At 50.5% G+C, this 21,044-nt stretch overlaps 1 protein-coding gene across 1 annotated transcript; it reads right to left on the bottom strand.

The window, feature by feature from the left end:
• Positions 1-2,267: 2,267 nt before the first annotated feature.
• Positions 2,268-20,633, bottom strand: mtpap (mitochondrial poly(A) polymerase). Its single transcript, XM_080544359.1, has 9 exons — positions 20,474-20,633; positions 18,596-18,762; positions 17,862-18,095; positions 17,414-17,638; positions 6,519-6,730; positions 5,343-5,569; positions 4,534-4,626; positions 4,371-4,444; positions 2,268-2,847 (listed from the first exon to the last, which is right to left on the bottom strand). The coding sequence occupies exons 1-9, from the start codon at positions 20,625-20,627 to the stop codon at positions 2,479-2,481; spliced, it is 1,755 nt and encodes a 584-aa protein (XP_080400485.1). The 5' UTR covers positions 20,628-20,633; the 3' UTR covers positions 2,268-2,478.
• Positions 20,634-21,044: the final 411 nt, after the last annotated feature.

Raw genomic sequence — 21,044 nt, 5'->3', positions numbered from 1 at the left:
ACTGCGAGGGGAAGCGGGTTGCAGATTACTTTCCCTCTCGCAGTGCATGTCTTTGTAAGCTGTTGGAGCCTGGAGAGGTAGGAGCTGCCTGGATCAGATGGCTTGGTAAAACAGCATGTAAAAATGGACCCGGTAGATAAGGCCCCTCCAAAAAATATAAGAGCTCCGGAATGTGTTTTCTTTGAGCAAAAAAAGTGAGGTGATTGTATAAATACCCCAGGTTTTTAAAACGCTAAAATTGCATCTCTGAGCAAAAGAACCCCTAAAGAGGTTGTTAAACTCTTGCAAAACATAGGTTTAAAAGTAGGAATTCCAAATCAAACTGCAAGCCAAGACCATTTTTATTTCTTGTTGTTTTTCCTCTTTTCTTTTTTTTTTTGCAAGAAATCCCTCCCATGTTTTTCAAACCCTCAAGCCACCTTTTTAAATTATTTTGGGGCTCTGAGGGAGAGCTCAGAGCCAAGAAAAAGCCCAGCAACATAAACCCTGACCGCAGTGCCTTTGCCTCCTGAACCTCCGGAATATCGCCGAGTGTGCCAATCCATCGTGGAACCTATCGCTAGGCTAGCTAATAAATCAGAACCTACTGTGTGCCCGCCCGGAGACATCCAGGATGGGGGTCACTGCTAGCAGGTTAGCTAAACACACCCCTGGTCCAAGACCCCCTCTTTAAGACCCCCTCCTCCTTCACCAGGGCACATGCAGGTAGGCCAGATGATATCTCCGGTCTAAAGTCACCCTGACCTTGAACTGGCCATCGCTGCACAGGAAGTCAATATATCCTATGTCGTATTTCTTTGTGTTAAAAGATCCTTGAATTAAATCTTAGTAATAGAAATCATAGGTCGCCTGTTAGACTAAACTCCAACACCTAACCCTAGGTCATAATCAAGTCAAATCCATTGGGCACATCGATCCCATCGTCCCATCAGCCTCTTTCCACCCACCTCATAGCCACCCACACTAACACATCACCACAGCTTCCAGTAAAAAGAAATAAACATCCATAAAGGACAAAAAATCCAAACACACAGGCCCTTTCTTAACCCACTGCAACACAAACAGAGTGAGACAGAGAGTGAGACAGAGAGTGAGACAGAGAGGTTCAAAGCCAAAGTGACATGAGTGTGTGAGCCAGTGACGGGCACTCCCTCCCTCCCGTGCCCCCGTGGCGAAGAGGAGGAACCGTTAAAACGCTATCCCTTCACCCCCTGACCTCACACTATACTGAGTGGAAAAACAGCTGTGGGGCCGCACACTCCTGCTCCTGAACCGCCGTCTCCTGGGAGGGACACACACACACACTCCAAGCAACGGCGCACACACACCCCCCGACAGTACTTTTACGGTTCGCACCGCAAATGAGGCATAAACCCGCAGTAACTGGAAAATGCTCATGTCCCCTAAAGGAAGGCTCACAGTTAAGTAGGATACACACAAGGGGAGTGCTTAGGTGAATGACAGTTCGAACAGAAAAATATCGTGAATGACAATGCCCTTGTCTTAGATTCTGTGTAGGCTTACACATCCCACTTGTCCTTATGTTTAGCCTTAGGAATGGCCCTTTTGCAGGAGATTGGAGATCGAGTATTGTGAGCCTATTCTAACAACACAGTTAAAGCTCTGTCTCCATCTAGCACCGAGAAGAGTGTGTTGTGTGTGTGTTTAAATGGAATGTGTCTGCCTATCCACATATTTGACATGTTAGCTCAAACCAGTAGCTTGGGAGAGGTCAATCCGTTTTACAGACGTTACCACAACGCTAGAACATTGGCTGGCGGGAGAGGAACTTTTGTGACCACCAGAATGGTTCAGTGTTTAAATATGCCCCTGAGTATCATGTTCGCTAGGTTGCATCGTCGTTGACAGTCGCTGTTAAAAAAAATGTCATCCAGAAATAAGCACGAAGCATGTTGAAAATCACTTCATTTCCCACAAATGATTTCGATGATCTTTTAACACAAATGTGTTTTCACTTTACACTTTCCGCATTGACAATCAAGTTCAAGGTTGTGGGGGTAGTGGTGGTCTAGTGGATAGTGAGTTGGACTTGTGATTGGAAGGTTGTGAGTTCAAATCCCACCTGAAACCACACCACTACTAGTGTGCCCTTGAGTAAGGCACTTAGCCCTCAGTAACTCCAGGGGGAATGTTCCTGTAATTCGTAATTGTAAGTCGCTTTGGATTAAAAGCGTCTGCTAAATGGCAAAATTATTATTATTTATTAATTAAATTAGGTTGTGACACTGATTTTTAAAAATCTGTATACATTATACACATAAATGTAAAACACACTAATGTACATATATTTGCAAACGTGGGTAGTAGAGTCCTTGCTTGTTATGAGCGTCTGCTCACACATTTCTGTAGGCCCACAGTTCTGTCTTTACGACCAGGCCGAGCACACAGAGGCAGTACCCACCATAGACACAGGTCTCAGCAGCGCCCTCTAGTGAGCGCTGACCTGCATTGGCCGTTCTAGCTCTTCTTCCCAGGCTGGTCCTTCTTCTTCAGTGACTCCAGCAGGCTCTTGATCCTGGCGCTGGCCGGCTCCATCTTCCTCTTCTTGCGGCTTCTGATCCCCGTGGCCTGGGAGACGGAGGGCAGCAGGAGGGCGGCCAGTCCCCAGGGCGTGTGCCCGCCGCCCGAGGTGCCCGTCCCGCCGGTCCCCCCCTGGCCGCCGGGCTTGTTGACCTCCTGCTGCTGCATCAGCCAGGCGCTCTCCCGGCACAGCACCACGAAGCGCTCCAGCTGGGTGGCGTTGACGTTCTTGCTGACGTTCAGCTCCGGCTCGAACGGGTTCTGGATGTGCAGGGCGGCCGCCTCGGGCTTGTTCTGCTCTTTGCCCTGGAGGAGAGGGAAGAAGGAATCACACCGCCGCCGGCGTTACGGTTCCATCCATCTTATCGGTCACACTCTGGGTCTGCGGGGCTGCTTGTATCTGGGGCACCTAGGTCTGTTTAGAGAGGCCCAGGCTGGTGCACCTCTCTCTCCCCGGGGCTAGCAGGAGGGGACTTTCAGCAGGGCTTTGAGGAACGAGGCCTCGGGGCAGCTCGAGTCGGGGGGGGCGAGAGCAACATTCACCGTGCCTCATCGATCATCTATCTGACACAGTTACTGCTTCTAATACACATTTGGGATACAGTTAGAATAGAGCAGGTTTGAAGGTCCCTATGTGAACTGCTACGGGGGTGTTTGTGTTTCAAACGGGTGTGGATATCTTGGGCCAGTGTTTGGTTTGAGGCACAGACCAGCCTGTGTACTACACGGGCGGCTGTCACGTGGACTATAAAAACCTAGGTCAGGGATATCTCCAGAGTCCTCGCAGTTCCACGCAAGGCAATACCTGAGTCGTGCCTCCTAAGCCCCTGGTCGTTAAAACCCAGTGGATGAAGAGATGGGAGACTCCAATGGGATGACCATAAGGGCATAAAGCTGCCACTCGTAGGGCCGGAGAGAAACGGTAGACAGTAAAAATGATTTACGGCCGTTTCGCTGGCGGTGAAAGGCTATAGGCAAAGGCCACGGCCACGGCCACCGTCTTCCTATAGCGTTCCTCCGCTATGTCTCTCTGCTGACCCAGGGGGTTAAGGTCTTACGGGGGGCGGCTGTACCTCGCAGGGGCCCGAACGAAAAACGAGGCCAAAACGAAAACAAACATGGGTATCGAAAATGAATATAGGTCTAAAGATTGTTGGAAATGTGTTATTGCTAAGCGTGATGAAGTTCTAATGGGGATCATAACAAACGGGTGGGAGAGCACACATCCATCACACTCGTCTGACAGCTGTAGTCTTTCTAAGTGCTGAGGCGTCATCCACCCCGAACACACACTTTATTACCAACAGCTTCTCCCCTTGGCTCTCGGCCCCGAAACCGAGGCGAAGCTTAGCCAGTGAGAGAGGAGTGTTCGCGGATGGCAATCTGGTTCTGATAGGCCCCGGAGACATTTAGCAGCACAATTATAAACCGTTGCCATGAAACAATGGTAATTAGGCACAGGGGTGAAACTGCTGGAATCGGTTCTGAAAGTTCTTCTATTGCCATTTACAGCTTAAATAGAAAAAGGGCTCCACAAAAAAAGGGGGCTAATTATAAAGCTCTAAGTGCACTCCCCAGCAAATAATCTACAAGTTGAGGGAGGTCTGTGGTTGAAGATATACAGAGTTATCTGGTTTGGGGAAATACATTTTTTGGGAATGTCTCACTCTTATTTGTCCGTTTTTTATTGGATAGAGACAGCAGAAAAGTAAAGGAAGTATGTTAGCAGGGCATGGGCCCGTATCTGAATCAAGGTCGACATGGGCATATGTGTACACTGTTAGGCCATGGTGCTAGACCACTGGACCACTCCAGGCCACGAAACGTACCTTTCTGATGTTTACGGACATCTTGTTGAACGCGAAGGCCCCGTAGAACTCAAAGAACTCCAGCAGCAGTTGCTCTGTAGAACATAAAGACCACGGTCAACACATCGCAAAAGGGACAACCTTTTTTTCAAAGTCAAAATAATATCTCCAGTATGCATGTTACCTAATGTTTCAGTGTTGTTCTGCAGTTGGATCTTGCTGAAGTCGCTGACAAACGTGCAGTCGTTTCCTTCGATGACACTCTTATCCGAGGGGTCTTGTAGGAGAGGGGGGGGGGGGGGGGGGGAACACAAGGTAAATGGCACTCTTTACACAGTTATGATGCCCATAAACAATACACGGATGGTGTCGAGTTATCAGAGAAAGAGAGAGAAAATGAGAAAAAGAGGGAAAGGGGGAGAGAGAGAGAGAGAGAGTTAGAATTAGAGAGTGAGAGAGGCCACGGCATGTCTTTGAGGCTGTGCCTGGTGCCAGTCTCCTTGACCGTGTCAGACTGGGGTCAGGCGAGAGGCTGGGGCTGTTTAAATGGACGACCGGTGGTGGGGGAAGGGGGGGGGGGGGGGGTCATAGCCTCTGCCAGAGTTATAGGGCCTTTATTGTGCTGTAGGCACTATGTGTGATAGTGTCTCGGCTAAAGGGGGATTGCAGGGGGGGGATAGATTGCTTTTGGAAGGCAATTATCTCTGAGTCAAGGTGACAGAGGGGAGCGTGGTGCAGCAACAGCAGCAGTAGTAGTAGTAGCAGTAGACAGAGAGGGAGAGTGAGAGTAGTCTGTTAGAAAAAGAACTGAAGTTCCCAGCGCGCTCCCGCAGACAGGAACTAAGTCACCATTTTTTGGGGGGGGGGCGAAAAAAAGAGCATACTACTGTAGATCAGATAGGTCAACACTTCCAATCGTTTGACGCCCTAGATCAGTAACTCCTGACGGGTTTGGGGGATAGAAGTGTCAGCTCTGTGCTCTACCACTACTACCTGCGAGCTCTTTGAGGTGGTCCAGGGTGGGCAGTATGGGAGTGCTCCTCCTCTGCAGGAAGAAGAGCACCATGACCGTGAGGGAGAAGTTGGAGATCCAGGCTCCGGGGATGCTGCTGGTGATGCCGTGGGCCCGGGCCCAGCAACGCACGCTGAACACCAGGTGGCGCACCCGCTGGTCCAGTTCACCGTACAGGTACAGCAGCTCGGAGCTCTTAATCGCCACTCTATGAACAACAAAGATTGACGGTGAAAAACACATACGCACATACATACACAGTCACTCAGACGGACACTTGGCTGGCAACCCAAGAGAGGGTAGATTTTGCGATTTGTGTAGAAGATGTTTCTTTCACCATTCCAAAAGAGTCATATTCAAAAATATTTCAATCGGACTTAAGAAATGTGTGAAGAGGAAAACGACATCAAAAACTACAGTGGAACAATCTCCACCAGGGGGCAGCCTTTAGCTAACCATTGTCAGTCTCGTTCAGTACCATCCAAACGTCTTAATTGACGTTGTCTAACAGTACAAAACAACTTGCTTCAAATTCTGTCTGTCTGCCTGTCTGTCTGTCTGACTGTCTATGTTCTGTCTGTCTGTCTGTTCTGTCTGTTCTGTCTGTCTGTCTGACTGTCTGTCTATGAAACCTGTTAAACCTTGGGTTTGAGAAAGGCGCTATATAAATCTAAGCTATTATTATCATTAAATTCATCGTTCATCTTTAAAACTCCCCCCTCAGTCCTGCCCACACACTTCCTTCAAAGTGTGGGTTTCTGAACGTTAGCGAGCGCCTCGCTCTCAGGCTAACTTTAGAGACCACAGTATCCCTCAGGCCCAGAAAATGAGAAGTGAAACAAAAGAGAGGCCTCTCCTCTCCTCCCCTCAACTAGCATAGTAGTTTCTGCACGACTCAGGTTTCTGTTTGGTTCGTGCAACGCCAATGTGGACACGTTTTTTGGGGGGGGCAAAACAAAACTGCCATTTTAGAGTTTCGAAGCAAGAGGTTATGACATTCAACATTTGACATTCAAGAGATGACTCTTAGTTCTGTGGAAAGCTCAACTTAAATTCACTGCCATAAAGTTCAACTGGCCAGTTCTATAGCCTGTGTGTGTGTGTGTGTGTGTGTGTGTGTGTGTGTGTGTGTGTGTGTGTGTGTGTGTGTGTGTTACCTGTTGTTGGCCGTGAGGTCACACTGGAAACCCGAGGGTTGGTGGGCGAAGCGTACCAGTGGGCAGCGGGCGTTGAGGATCTTCTGCACCCCGACACAACCGGGCCCAAACTGGTCCACACACTCTCCAATCACAGACAGGACACTCTGCGTCACCGACCGCTCCGAGTTCGCCCGCTTCATCTGGTACTCCATGAACATCCCTGTTTTTACCTGGGACAGATACAGTGAGTGGATCAAGAGGTGGCAAAATAAGCATGGGCATAGAATAAACACATAGAATAAACACATAGAATAAACACATAGAATAAACACATAGAATTGCCTGTGCTCACAAACACAGAGGAAAGTGCATGAAACACCTCTCTTAGTCCATAATACTTTATAATGCTGCAATCTAAATATGATTCGAAACTGACTGGTATGGCGATACAGTCTTGAATCTTTAATAAGCTTTAACAAACTGTCTGGTAAACTCTGTAAACGTCCGTTGCGTCACTGTCTCACGTTCATCCTGTCCAACCAAAGCCTGAGAGGAAGTGTTGATTTTATCTCATCGAGCCACCTCCTCCTTCTTATCAGTATGTTCACTCAGTGAGAACTGGTATGGCTCCCTTTGCATGGGGGATGTCCCTGTAGTAGGCTACGTCAAGGTAAACAAATGAGCTGGGAACAGGAAGTTCCCACTCTCTCTGGGCAAATGTCCATCTACAGCTCAGATGAGTGCGTGCCGAGTTAACTGTTGGCATGATCTCCCTCGGTCTCACATGAATTCATCTACAGAGAAAATCAAAAGCGGTCAGAAAGGATGGTGTGTGCACTGCCACCAATGTTGTAAAAACTGGGGGCAGCAGATCGGCAATTCGAACCCCGGCCGGCCACATGTTGAGGTGTCCTCGGGCAAGACACTGAAGCCCAAATTGCTCCCAATGAGCGGTGCCGGTGCGCCTTGCATGGTAGCTTGCCGCCATTGGTGTGTGAATGTGTGTGTGGATGGGTGAATGAGAGGCCGTTGTAAAGCGCTTTGGAATAAGGCGCTATATAGCCTAAGTCAGTCCATTTACCATTTAAAAACTCAATAGCCTTCTATTCTTAAATGGTAAATGGTAAGTGGACTAGGGCTGTTACGATTCGTCGACGTCGTCGACGTAATCGACTACGTCAATACGTCGACTTGCGTAATGTGCGTCGTTTTTTTTTTTTTTTTTTTTAAATAAGCAAAAAAATAAGCAAAAAAAAATAAGCAAAAATGAAATGGCCTATCACAGCAGTACGTCTGCAATGAACGAGCACCTCAAGCGAAAGCATCCTGGAGCTCTTTGTGAAGACAGCCGCAAGATAGCACCACCGTAAGTCACCGTTGTATTTCTGTTCACTTTTCCGGCCGTGTATGATAGGGCTGGGTTCAAAAAATCGATTTCCCGATTCTGAATTTTTTTTTTTTTTTTTTTTTTGCTTGCAGCTTCAACCCGCAACGAGATCTCGTGGCCAGATCTCGTGCTACAAGAATTTATCATATCTCACGCAACGTGAGGTCTCAACACTAAAATCTAAAAACATGGCGATGGCAGGGACACTCAAGTCACCACCAGGCTTAAAGTCAGATGTCTGGGTGCATTTTGGATTTAAAAAATGTGACGATAGAGATGAGCTGGACAAAAGCAAAGTCATATGTAAATAAAAAGTACATTCATGTAACTGCTTTGGAGTCAATTCATTGATATGTTTAACAATGCTACATGTTATAGGGTTCCTTGAACCATTTATAGCATTAGTTCGGAGAATCTCTTTCATATTCAAGCAAAAAATGTATATTGTAACTAGATCGAATCGGAATCGAATCGAATCGAATCGAATCGAATCGTGAATCGAATCGGGAGCTGTGAATCGGAATCGAATCGTTTTGGGAAATCAGTGGCGATACCCAGCCCTAGTGTATGAGTGAAAAATGAATAGCTACTAGCTAATGTTACACAAGCAATGTAGCTCACCACAGTTTGTATGTCTTGTCTTCTGGTGTTAGTAACGTTAGCTATGTAGCTGGCTAGCTACGGTAGCCTATTGTCATTGTGGTGCTCGCACCTACTGTACGTTATCTAGCTCGTAGCTCGCATGCTATGTTAGCATCAATTTAGCTAATCATAACATAGCAGCGAGAGTAACGTTAGCTAGCTATGTAGCTACAACACTATGTGTAACCAGGGAGTAGCTAAAGGACTGTAGAATTTTAGGAAGGGCTGGTTATCTAACTAACTCTGAGCTAAATCGGCAGTGTAGGAGGATAGAGGCAGGGGGCGCCAGCAACCCTTTAGACTAGCATTACTAGCATTAGCATTAGCTAACAGACAACTAAACACACAGCAATGTATCAAATATGAACAAACACATTTATTTATACAAATTATATATACATCCCAATATACTCCCTCCCCGCCGGCCACACACACACTCACTCACTCACTCACACACAGTACCTGGCCTGAAAAGGCTTAGAGTCCCGGACTGAAATGAGCGCGTTGAGGCCTGGTTGGAGCTCGCATGTGACTCGAGGAAGGCAGCAGACAAGGGGGGGGAGTGACGTTGCAATTCGAAGGGAAAGGGGCTTCTTCGTAGCAAACGACGAGGTTGGTGAATGGCTCAGGTCCGGTGGTCCACGGTCAGCTCCGGTGGTGTCAGCGGTCGGTCGCAATCCACCTCGGAGGCGACGGCTCTGTCCGGCTTGGGTCTCGCTATGCGCCAACGTTAGCAGCCGGCGGCTAGCAAGGCTGGCTAACGGTGACACAGCTAAACTGGGCTAGCGCTGTTAACTCACTAAACTCCGTACGGCTCACAGTTCCCTGGACATTCAGAATAAAGAGCGACTTTATTGAGCAAACTTCCTGAACCTGGCTGGCTAGCTAGAAAGTTCACACAGAGCTGTCACATTGGTTTTGAGCACGTTCCCGCGAAGCTTCTTCTTCTTCTTCTAACGCACAGACCACTTCCGTAGCTATATATATCAACCGGACATACATCAAGTCACGTACGCCAATCAAAACCACGCCCACTAATCTGGCGCTTGCACAATACTGAACAAATCTAAGACAGAACTTATACAATTACAATAACAATACATACACCTTCATGAAAACGTACATGAATAGTATGGAAAATAATTAAGGAAATAACAGGGGCAAAATAGGGCTGATTTGGGGAAACTAACTGGCTCTAAATTGTGGGCCTTCATAACAGCCGCCCCATGAAACCCTCGGTTTCATTTAACTATGGAAGGCACACTGGCTAGGCTGCTCTAGCAGCGTGAGGTATGAGGTGATAGTGTCCTTCGTAATTTGAGGGAGCTCAATCAGGCGTGCCACAGGTCGGGTGTAAGTGCGACCACCAACGTCCACGATGGCCGTCCGCACCCTTCCATCCGGACCCGGCAGGACCTTGGTCACTCTGCCTGTCTGCCAGGCGGCGCGTGGAAGGGACTGGTCGATCACCAGTACCACGGCACCTTCGGACAAGTTGTCTCTCTCCCTCGTCCACTTCTGCCTGACTTGCAGGGTCGGCAGGTAGTGCAGTATGAACTGCCTCCAAAACTGGTCCGCGAGCACCTGGCTGTGCCTCCACCATCTTCTTCCGGTGAGCTCTGCAGGGTCGTAGACTACCTGAGGCAGTGCAGAGTCTCGCCGCCCCATCAGCAAGAAGTTGGGCGTAATGGGATCCAGATCTGCTACATCACTGGAGGTATAGCCTAGGGGCCGGGAGTTCAAGATGCCCTCAATCTCTGCTAGTACAGTCTCGAGCACCTCATCGGTAGGCACCTTCTGTCCGAGAATGGTACGTAGGACGTTCTTTACTGAGCGAATCTCCCGCTCCCAGGCTCCCCCGAAGTGTGGAGCATTTGGGGGGTTGAACTCAAACTTCACTTGCTGGGAGGCGAGTCTGTCACGGGCCTCCTCAGTCATCGCAGCGTAGCTCGCCCTCAGCTCGGCCTCACCACCGACGAAGTTGGTGCCTCTGTCCGACCGGAGGGTCTTAGGGGTCCCTCGCCTGGAGGTGAACCTCTTGAAGGACATGAGGAAGCTGTCGCTTGTGAGCTGGTGCAGAACTTCAAGGTGCATTGCTCTCGTCGTCAGGCACGTGTAGATGATGCCCCACCGCTTTTCGGAGGCTCGCCGGTTTCGGACTAGGAGTGGCCCGAAACAGTCGACCCCAGTAGAGTGGAACGGAGCCTGTCTCAGTCGCAGCCGGTCCTCGGGCAGATCGGACATCATGGGCTGCGGCGGCGTGGCTCGCCACCTCTGGCAGTCCGAGCAGGACCTTTGATATCTCCGTACCGCCTCCCGTCCATGGAGTATCCAGAATCTCCGTCGTACCTCCGCGAAGACACGCTCTCCACCCGCGTGCTGCACTTTGTCATCATGGTGCTTGATGACCAATCTGGTGACCTGATGCTTAGTGGGAAGCACGATGGGATGCTTCGTGTCTAGGTCTAGATCTTGAGCGCGGCGCAGTCTGCCACCCACGCGAATGAGAACACCGTCGAGCTCTGGAGCTAAGCCGCGGAGTCTACTGTCCGAGGGGATCGGCTTCCCTTTCTCGAGACACTCCAGCTCTCGGGAGAAGGCATCCTGTTGGGCACTCTGCAGCACCAGGAGCTCCGCCGCGGTGTAATCTTCGGCGCTGAGCGTAGTATCTAGGGGTAGACCGGCCTTGGAGCAGAACATCCTCTTCTGCAGCTCTTCGAGCGTCTCACACTCCTCTCCCGGAGTAGTCTCAGGGTCTACGACCTGGGTGGCTCCGCAGAACAACGTCTTACGCAGCTCTTTGTCCTCTCTGTCTTCTGCTAACGCCGGCGTGGCTGGCCACTCTGACTCCCGCTCCTGTAGGAAGTCTGGTCCCGTGTGATACAGGTGGGGCTCAGCCAGATCCTGGAGAGTTGCCCCTCTCGTGATGACGTCAGCAGGGTTCCTCTTGGTGTCTACATAACGCCAGCAGTTCACCTCAGTCAACTCCAGAATCTCTGCGACTCGGGTGCCCACGAACACCTTATACCGACATGAGCTGGACTTCAACCACTGGAGGACGGTAGTTGAGTCTGACCACATGGTGACGCTCATCAGAGGTAGCTGGAGCTCGTCGAGCAGGAACCTTCCCAGTTGCGTGCCGTTCAGGGCAGCACACAGCTCCAGTCTTGGGATGGACTGTTGCTTTTTCGGCGCCACTCGGGAACGTGCCAGGACAAACGAGACGTGGACTTCACCTCCAAGCTCTGCCGCTCTGACGTATGCCACGGACCCGTACGCCATCTCCGAGGCGTCGCAGAATACATGTAGCGTGATGACACTCCTCTCTAGGTCCGTGGAGGGAGGGAAGTAGCTCCGCTGCAGCTTGATGTGCTGGAGAGTGGGAAGTTCCTGCTCCCAGGCCTTCCACTTCTCTTCTAGGTGACGAGGCAGAGGATCGTCCCATCCTCGTTCTTGGGCCCACAGCTCCCGGACAAGCACCTTGGCCATCGTCGTGAAGGGAGCGATATATCCCAGTGGGTCGTACTGGCTCGCTAGAGTGCTGTATATCGTTCTCATCGTGACGCGTTGGGGCTTGGCAGGCTTATTGCGATAGCGTAGAGTGTCGGTCTGGAACTGCCAGATAAGTCCGAGCGTCATCTCCTGAGCATCATCTGGTGAGTGAGAGACCCAAGCCTCGCTGCTGGTCGAGGTGGCCTCCTTCGGGAGGTCTCTGATGACTTGCGGGTCGTTGCTGGCCCACTGGCAGATCTCAAATCCACCCTCCTGGAGATGAGCACGCAGGTCCTGGACTAGCTGACGGGCTTCCGTGGCTGTCTTCGAACTGTGGAGGCAGTTGTCCACGTAAAAGCTCTTATGGACGGCGTCAAACACTCCAGGAGGTGCCGTCTCCTGCGCGGCGTGAGTCTGTAGCGCATAGGTAGCGCAACAGGGGCTGCAGGTTGTCCCGAAGGGTAGCACCTCCCACTGGTAGATAGAGGGGTCGGGGTCGCTCGGGTCCTCTCTCCAGAGAAACCTCATGAGTGGCTTGTCTTCCTCCAACATCCTGACCTGGTGAAACATTCGCTTAATGTCACCACTGACTGCGATCGGCTGCTGACGGAATCGCACCAGAACTCCCAAGAGGGCTGGGGTCAAGGTTGGACCAGGGAGAAGATAGTGGTTGAGGTTGAGCTTCCCCACCTGGTAGCTACAGTTGAAGACCACTCGGTTCTTCCCGTTGTGGTGAACATTGTGGTGCGGGAGGTACCAAGACTCGGCACTCTGGTTCGCCTCGGCTGGCTCAAGCTTCTTCACCAGACCGGACTCCGTCAGTTTCTTCATCTCCGTTCTGTAAGAAGCAGCAAGGACCTCGTCCTTCCTCATACGCTTCTCAGTGCTGGTCAGACACTGTAGGACGGTTCGAGGGGATACTCGAAACTCTGGCATGGGTTCTCTTCGGAGTAGTGGTGTGACGTATCTCTTCACGCCCTGGACTTCGATACGCACTGTCTTTGCTTTAAGGAGGTCTATGGCGTAGACGTCCTCCTTTGACCGTACGTAGAGCTTCTCATTCTTGTAGGGCGCAACGTCTAGCGTCCACAGCTTCTGGACGTTGTCTAGTAGCGCCGCATTCATGGAGTCCACACTGGTGTGAAGGCAGTTGATGGTCTGCACTTCTTCGGTTCGGACATGGAGGGATGACGTAGCTCTCCCGTCTCTATCTCTCCACTCGGTAGCGCCTTGGAGGGCCCACCCAAGCGCAGTCTTAACAGCCATCGGGCAGCCTCGTGGTCCTCTCAGCGGAGGACGGAGCGACACGATCAGTGCAGCGTTGTCCGAGCCGATGAGAAGGGTTGGCTCCGCTCCTTCTATCGGATGTAGGTCTACTCGCCGTAGGTGGGAATATCTTGCGCGTAATCTCTCCAGGGGGTAGTCGTAGCGGGAGAGCGCTAGCTGGTCTGCGGTGAAGACATTCTGAAGCCGATATCTGTCCGACGGCCGCCCCGCCGGGGAGATAGAGAAGTTGATTCTCGCCCCGGTGACCTCTTTAAGGTCGCGACGTATCGTGCGCAGAGTCAGCTTCTCCTCAGTCCCTTGGAGCCCCAACTGGCGCACTGCCTCCTGGAGAAGGATGGTCCGTTCCGACCCGTCGTCTAGAACGGCGTACGTGTCGTACACAGCGTTGTTGTGGTGAAGTCGGACCTTCACCACCTTCAGTAGGACCTTGGAGCCGCTGCTCTGGGTTGGGTCTAGATAGTAGACAGGTGTTTCCTCTTCCGGTGCGCTACCGGACCTAGGGCTTCTGGTGCCCTCCGTGGACCTGGCGAGGGAGACCTCGTGTAGGATGTTGAGGTGGACCTCCTCACAGCGGTTGCACTTTCTCCTCAAGGTGCAGTTCTTAGCCAGATGGTCGCGCCCACAGTTCCAGCACCTCTTGTTCTCCTCGAGCCACCTCTGCTTGGCCTCGGTACTCAGGTTGTTGAAGTCACTGCACTCATTGAACCAGTGCTCGCTGGTGCAGTACGGACATGGCGGTGGACCTCTCCGTCCCTTTTGAGGGGGTTGAGAGGAATCCTTTCCCTCAGGTCGGGCTTTCCTCTCTCTCCGAGGCTCCTCCTCCGTGTGCAGCACTCCTACTGGGCGTCCTCTGTTCGAGCTCGGCCTGTCCCAGCGGTCTCCCTTCTCCCTCTCCTTCTTCGGCTCAGCGTAACCCATGGCGTCTACGTTGGTGTCATGCACTTCCTCCAGTAGGAACTCCGCGAAGGCAGCCATGCTCAGACCCAACTTCCCGGGGTTACGAACGCGCTGCTGTCGCCGGAACCTCTCCTGCCGGAAGCGTGGGATCTTGCGGAGCAGCCGCTCTACGTTGGAGGTGCTGTTGATCTCGCTGGCGCCAGCTGGGCCCTGCGTCTTCAGCATTCCAACCAAGGTGTGCACGCGGAGCGCGAAGTCATCCAGCGCCCGTTCATCCTTGATGGGGGCCTGCTGTTCGAGGGCTTGCAGTTCAGCAAGGGCGTGGTTCCAGGGACGACCGTAGCGGGCATCCAAGTCGGCGAGCGCTCTGGTGTAAGGTGTCGGTGCGGAGGCATGGGCCAGAACCATGTTGTGGGCTCTGGGGTTCCTCACATGCTGAAGGAGAATCGCATATTTGTAGGACTCTGAGCAGGAGTCGTCCAAGAGCGTGTCTAGGCAGATGCGTAGTTCCACATACTGGCTCCTGTCCTCGTCCTTGAAGAAGGGGAACTTGGGTCCCTCCACCTGGGGAAACATCCTGTAGTGGATGATCGGGGCTGGAGTGACGGTCTGGGTGTCCGGCCTGCATGCCTTTTGGTTCACTGGAGGACCTAGGGGTGTGCTACGCTCTTGGGGAATGGCTCCCCTCCCGGGCAGCGACGCTGGCTCCCTCTGGGCCGCGTAGCGGTCGGGTCCCTGGTCCTCTTCCTTCAAGGTGGTCAGCTGGGCCTGTAGTTGGACAGTCATGGCGGGGGTCATGGAGCCATCGGCGGGGGGTTCAGGAGATGGCACTCGAGAGGGCTGTGCGGATGAGGCTCTGGAGCTACGGGCCGACGGAGCTCTGCTGATGCACACGTCGCGCATGGTCTGCATCACTTCCTCCATCTTCTCCGCGTGCAGTTGCTCTCTCGCCATCTGGAGGCGGTCGCGCTCCATCTGGAGGCGTTCACGTTCTAGCGCCTCCTGGCGCTGCCTCTCCGCCGCGCGTTCCGCCCCCTCCATCTGCCTCTCCGCCGCGCGTTCCGCCCCCTCCATCTGGAGGCGCTCGCGCTCGAACTGGATGCGTTCCCTCTCTAACGCCTCCTGGCGCTGTCTCTCCGCCGCACGTTCCGCTCCTTCCATCTGGAGGCGTTCACGCTCGAACTGGAGGCGTTCCCGCTCTAACGCCATCTCGGCCTGTTGGCGCATACATTCTGACAGCGCGGCACTACTCCCTCTGGAGTGCATGCTATCCGCCCCAGAGGCAGAACTGCCCACGGAAACCCTGGACCGGGAGGAAGCCACTGAACGGCAGGAGCTAGGTCTCGAGCGCGCCGTACTGGGAGGCAGATCGTTAAGGCTGAGGCCCTCCCTCTTCCGCCCGCAGGCGCTGTCAGACCGGGCCTCTCCTTCCTGCTCTTCCGTTTCTACGGCAAAACCCTGCTGTTCTGCCATCTCATCCTCAGGCTGGTGCTCTTTGATGGCTGTCTCGGTGCTAGCCACCCGCGCGCCGGCGGACACCTCGGCCTCTCCGACCACTGTATCCCGTGGAGTGCGCTCCTCACTACCACTCAGTGAGCTTTCGAGCTCAAGCTCATACTCTTGTAACCTCTGAGGCAACCGCGGGACTCTCTGTGGTCGTGGCTCTGGCTCAGGGGGCGGAGAAGGGGGGGTAACTGTCTTGTCTGGTTGGCTGCGCTCAGCCATGCTATCACTACACAACCTATCCGGCTCGAAGGACCAATTGTAACCAGGGAGTAGCTAAAGGACTGTAGAATTTTAGGAAGGGCTGGTTATCTAACTAACTCTGAGCTAAATCGGCAGTGTAGGAGGATAGAGGCAGGGGGCGCCAGCAACCCTTTAGACTAGCATTACTAGCATTAGCATTAGCATTAGCATTAGCATTAGCTAACAGACAACTAAACACACAGCAATGTATCAAATATGAACAAACACATTTATTTATACAAATTATATATACATCCCAATATACTCCCTCCCCGCCGGCCACACACACACTCACTCACTCACTCACACACAGTACCTGGCCTGAAAAGGCTTAGAGTCCCGGACTGAAATGAGCGCGTTGAGGCCTGGTTGGAGCTCGCATGTGACTCGAGGAAGGCAGCAGACAAGGGGGGGGAGTGACGTTGCAATTCGAAGGGAAAGGGGCTTCTTCGTAGCAAACGACGAGGTTGGTGAATGGCTCAGGTCCGGTGGTCCACGGTCAGCTCCGGTGGTGTCAGCGGTCGGTCGCAATCCACCTCGGAGGCGACGGCTCTGTCCGGCTTGGGTCTCGCTATGCGCCAACGTTAGCAGCCGGCGGCTAGCAAGGCTGGCTAACGGTGACACAGCTAAACTGGGCTAGCGCTGTTAACTCACTAAACTCCGTACGGCTCACAGTTCCCTGGACATTCAGAATAAAGAGCGACTTTATTGAGCAAACTTCCTGAACCTGGCTGGCTAGCTAGAAAGTTCACACAGAGCTGTCACATTGGTTTTGAGCACGTTCCCGCGAAGCTTCTTCTTCTTCTTCTAACGCACAGACCACTTCCGTAGCTATATATATCAACCGGACATACATCAAGTCACGTACGCCAATCAAAACCACGCCCACTAATCTGGCGCTTGCACAATACTGAACAAATCTAAGACAGAACTTATACAATTACAATAACAATACATACACCTTCATGAAAACGTACATGAATAGTATGGAAAATAATTAAGGAAATAACATGTGTTGTGGTGATGGACAGACTTCTAAATGGCCATGTTGGCATTCAAGTTGGCTAAACATAGCAGTGAGGTGGAAATTAAGGGGCCTACACATGATGCTACTTTTTTTTTTTATCGAACAGTAAAAAAATATATCGTTAAACCGACTAACCGGAAAAATAATCGCTAGATTAATCGTTAGAAAAATAGTCGTTTGGGACAGCCCTAAAGTGGACTGCACTTATATAGCGCCTTTATCCAAAGCGCTTTACAACGACCTCTCATTCACCCACCCACACACGCATTCAGTGTTCCCAACAATTTGGGGTTCAGTCTCTAGCCCAAGGCCACTTCGACAGCCGGGGCTCGAACCGCCGATCTTCCAACCTTGCGTTTATTAGACGGTGGCTCTACCTCCTGCGCCACAGCCTCCCCAAGAAGAGGTACACCTGCAGTTCAAACATGTCCTCACCTTCTTCATATTCCTCCCACTGATGCTGTCCAGGTCCAGGAACATGTCCAGGTCACAGCCCAGCTTCCCAAAGCCATTCACAGAGGAGCCGAACGGACGAATGGTGCATTCTGGGAAATACGCAGCGGCTATGTCCTTCAGCAAAGAGCAGACCAGGAAGCGCAAGCAGACGTTTTCCTCTGTCAGCTGATACATCTCTGTAAGGGAGTGCATTTGTTGGTCTATCTGAGATAAGAAAAGAAAAAAAGACACACACATTGTGTTGTTATTGATGTGTGAAAACATCAACCAAAAAATAAAACATGATGGTATCATCTCAGTCAACTAAATGAGTCCAAAATCTCATATACCACTGACTTGCTGTATATAGATAGACAGTCATCATTCTTCATTCAATACATCTCAGACATCAGTATCTATCTGTAGAAAGCTGTCCGCGTAGACTTACACTGTTGTCCCTGGACAGTCTCTGTATAAGGCCATTGATGGGGACGGTGCTCTGTGGTTGGAACTGAGGGGCTGACTGGCTGTTAGGCAGGTCAGCTGGGCCGTTGCTCCTGAGTGAGAGCAGCCTGGACTTGAAAGGCACTGTGGCTTCGTGATTGATGCTGGGGATGGCAGTTCCTTCATGTAGTGACGCAACACCTTCCTTGTTGGCAAACTCCACCACAGCATACGTACCCTAAAGGACAGGACAGGAAACACAACACAACAATAAGTCAACGCTGTGACATCTTAAGTTATTTTTTCTGAGTGGGGCAGTCCCACTCATATTCTTCCTCTTTCAACGACAGATACAGCAGAGATTATGACAGGAAGGATGGGTGAGAGAGAGAGAAGAGATGACATGCAGGATATGTCCGCGGCCGGAATCGAACCGGGAGCCCCGCGGCACATGGCCAGCGCTCCATCCACCACGCCACCCAAGCGCCCCATGCTGTGACATCTTTGTAGAAAAATACGAGGAGGCTTCTAATTCTATCGCTCCTAAATAAAATGGTAAGTTGCATGATGCATCTACAGTACTATATCTCACAGTTAGCGAAGTCAGGATCAAACATTTGCAACAATATTGGGGAACATTCATACAGTAGTTGCAATTGTTGGAGCTGTTGTACCCATAGCTTGTTTATATTGCTTTTCACATACAGCTCAAGATATCAAGCCAAGTGTAATACTTACATAGCTCTCATAGAAGAAATATTTCTTGACATCTCCATGACTCGATAAATACTTCAGGAACTTTTTCTCGTTGATTTTTGACTGGCAGCTGACGAGGACCGATCTCTCTGCTTGTTCTTGCCTCTCCGCTTGGATAATATAAAACGACGTGTTTCCTTCCTTCGATTCTTAAAGCAGAGAACAGACAGCGTCATCCAACAAGACGTCAACAAGGAGACAGTACAGCAAAAGGCTTTGACTCATGGACAAACACATAGAGAAGCATCTAAGAAAGCCAGAAAAAAGTATTTAAAAAGGTGTTTAGAAAAACATCAAACCCTAATCATGTTCAAGCATATACCCTGGGAAACTAATATTCAACGTTTTTAGGAAATGGTTTGGCTTCTGTAAGTTTAAAAATCATAACCGGTCTCTGGGTCATTCTCTTACCTAAAACCCACATAAGTGTAAAATACACTAATTAGCCAATGGTATGTGCATATCTGGTTTTTCATGGTTTGGGCTGGGCCCCTTAGTTCCAGTGAAGGGAAATGTTAATGCTACAGCATACAATGAGATTCTAGAGAATCGTATGCTTCCACCTTTGTGGCGGCTGTTTGGGGAAGGCCCTTTACTGTTTCAGCATGACAACGCCCCCATGTGACCCATGCACAATGACATGGTTTGCCGAGTTTGGTGCAGTAGAAACTGACTGGCCTGCACAGAGCCCTGACCTCAAACCCATCGAACACCTTTGGGATGAATTGTAACGCAGGCGTGCGAGCCAGCCCTCCTCGCCCAACATCAGGGCCCAACCTCAGTAATGCTCTTGTGCCTGAATGGGAGCAGCAAATCCCTGCAACCATGTTTCAAAATCTATTGGAAAGTCTTCCCAGAAGAGTGGAAGCTGTTATAGCAGCAAAGGGGGGGACCAACTCCATATTAAGGGGGGGGGGGGGCAGTTGGTTAAGATGCTCTCAATGGTGCAGCGGTAGAAGTTGGCCAGAAGTATGTATCCACATACTTTTGGCCATGTGGTGTATTTTCAAATCGCTCTGCCTCTTGAGGAGTACGTAAAGATAAACCTACACAGGCTGCAGACAACAAATAACATTTTCATTTTGCAGAGGCCAGATCTATTGAGGCCAACTAGGAGCAGTTTGTGTGGGTCATGACATAGGTCGACAGCACTTTATTTAGGCCTACAGAGATGTTTTGCTGCCAAAAGTATTGGCTATCTTATTTTGGGCATAATGAAGAATGGCTTAGCAGTTGGTTGTACACTGAGGTAAGTTACAACTGTGAACATTTCAAACCTGCAAACTGCGACACTTTAAATGAATGTGCAATAACACTATGTGCAATATGACAACCCTCGGGTACATAAGGTTCAGAGATAGGAAATGTTAGGATATTTATAGCATAGCATAGAGTACAGCACAGTGTTTTATTTGTATAGTATAGTAGTATAGTATAGTGGATAGTGTACATAGCCTTTATTTATGTAAACCAGCTCTTTTCCCTTCTTGTTTTTAGTATTTTTTTCCTAGCACCAGGGGAGCCCCCCCTCCTAAATGTCGTTGTTTGGTACCTGTACTATATCAATGACAATAAAGACCATTCATTCATTCATTCATTCATTCATACAGTAGTCCATCATATGAAGTTAGTTGCTGGTGGTTATGCATTGCACATATGACTGCAAGCTTTCTACTCTGAGGTGAGGAGGTTCTGTAAGAAGTAAACAATGTTGTTCCACTCTACTTCTGACAGCCAGGCAGCAGTGCAGCTGCTTATGTTGGCTCACGAGCCTCTCAGACATCATTGAATGTCTTCATAGCTGCAATGAGAGATGTGTCAGATTGACTCTCTCTGGTGTGTTTTGCATGACCAACTTACCGACTACGTCTTTCTTGACGAATGCTTCGGAGTCCGTGGCAATCGCACTCGTTCCGACCTTTCTCGAAAAACACGAATCCACGTTTTTAAGCCACTTCGAGAGGCTCCCCTGTCCTCTCAGATGTAACCTACACACCCCCATGGAAGACGCCATTGTTGCGCTGAGTTAGAACGAGGAGCGCATGCGTGGACATGTCAGTTCTATGGAATCGGAGAGCTGTCAAACGTTATTAACGCGTTTTGGTATTTCAATTCACCGATAATGTTCCAAGCGCCAAGGCTACTCTAATACACTATTTGTACTGTTGTGATATACTTATAGTATTATATTATTATATGAATCTTGTTTTGTTTTTCCCCCTATTCTCAATGATGTATGAACTTTAATAGCACTGATTATAGGAGACATCACGAGACTGGTGGAGAGATGTTGCGAAATAACTTGTTGACGCAGTCAGGGTTGAGAGTAGACGGGCTTGTTTATTATGAGAAAATACCCAACTAATTCATTGGAAGTTGATAAACAGCAACTCTTTCATTCTGCTTATAGAAATCAACTATTGCATGTGCC

Source organism: Nansenia antarctica (assembly GCF_963989245.1).
Source record: "Nansenia antarctica genome assembly, chromosome: 13".
In the NCBI taxonomy this organism is placed as follows: Eukaryota; Metazoa; Chordata; class Actinopteri; order Argentiniformes; family Microstomatidae; genus Nansenia; species Nansenia antarctica.
Note: the sequence above shows the minus strand (reverse complement) of the source record. Positions and strands in the feature narration are given on the sequence as shown.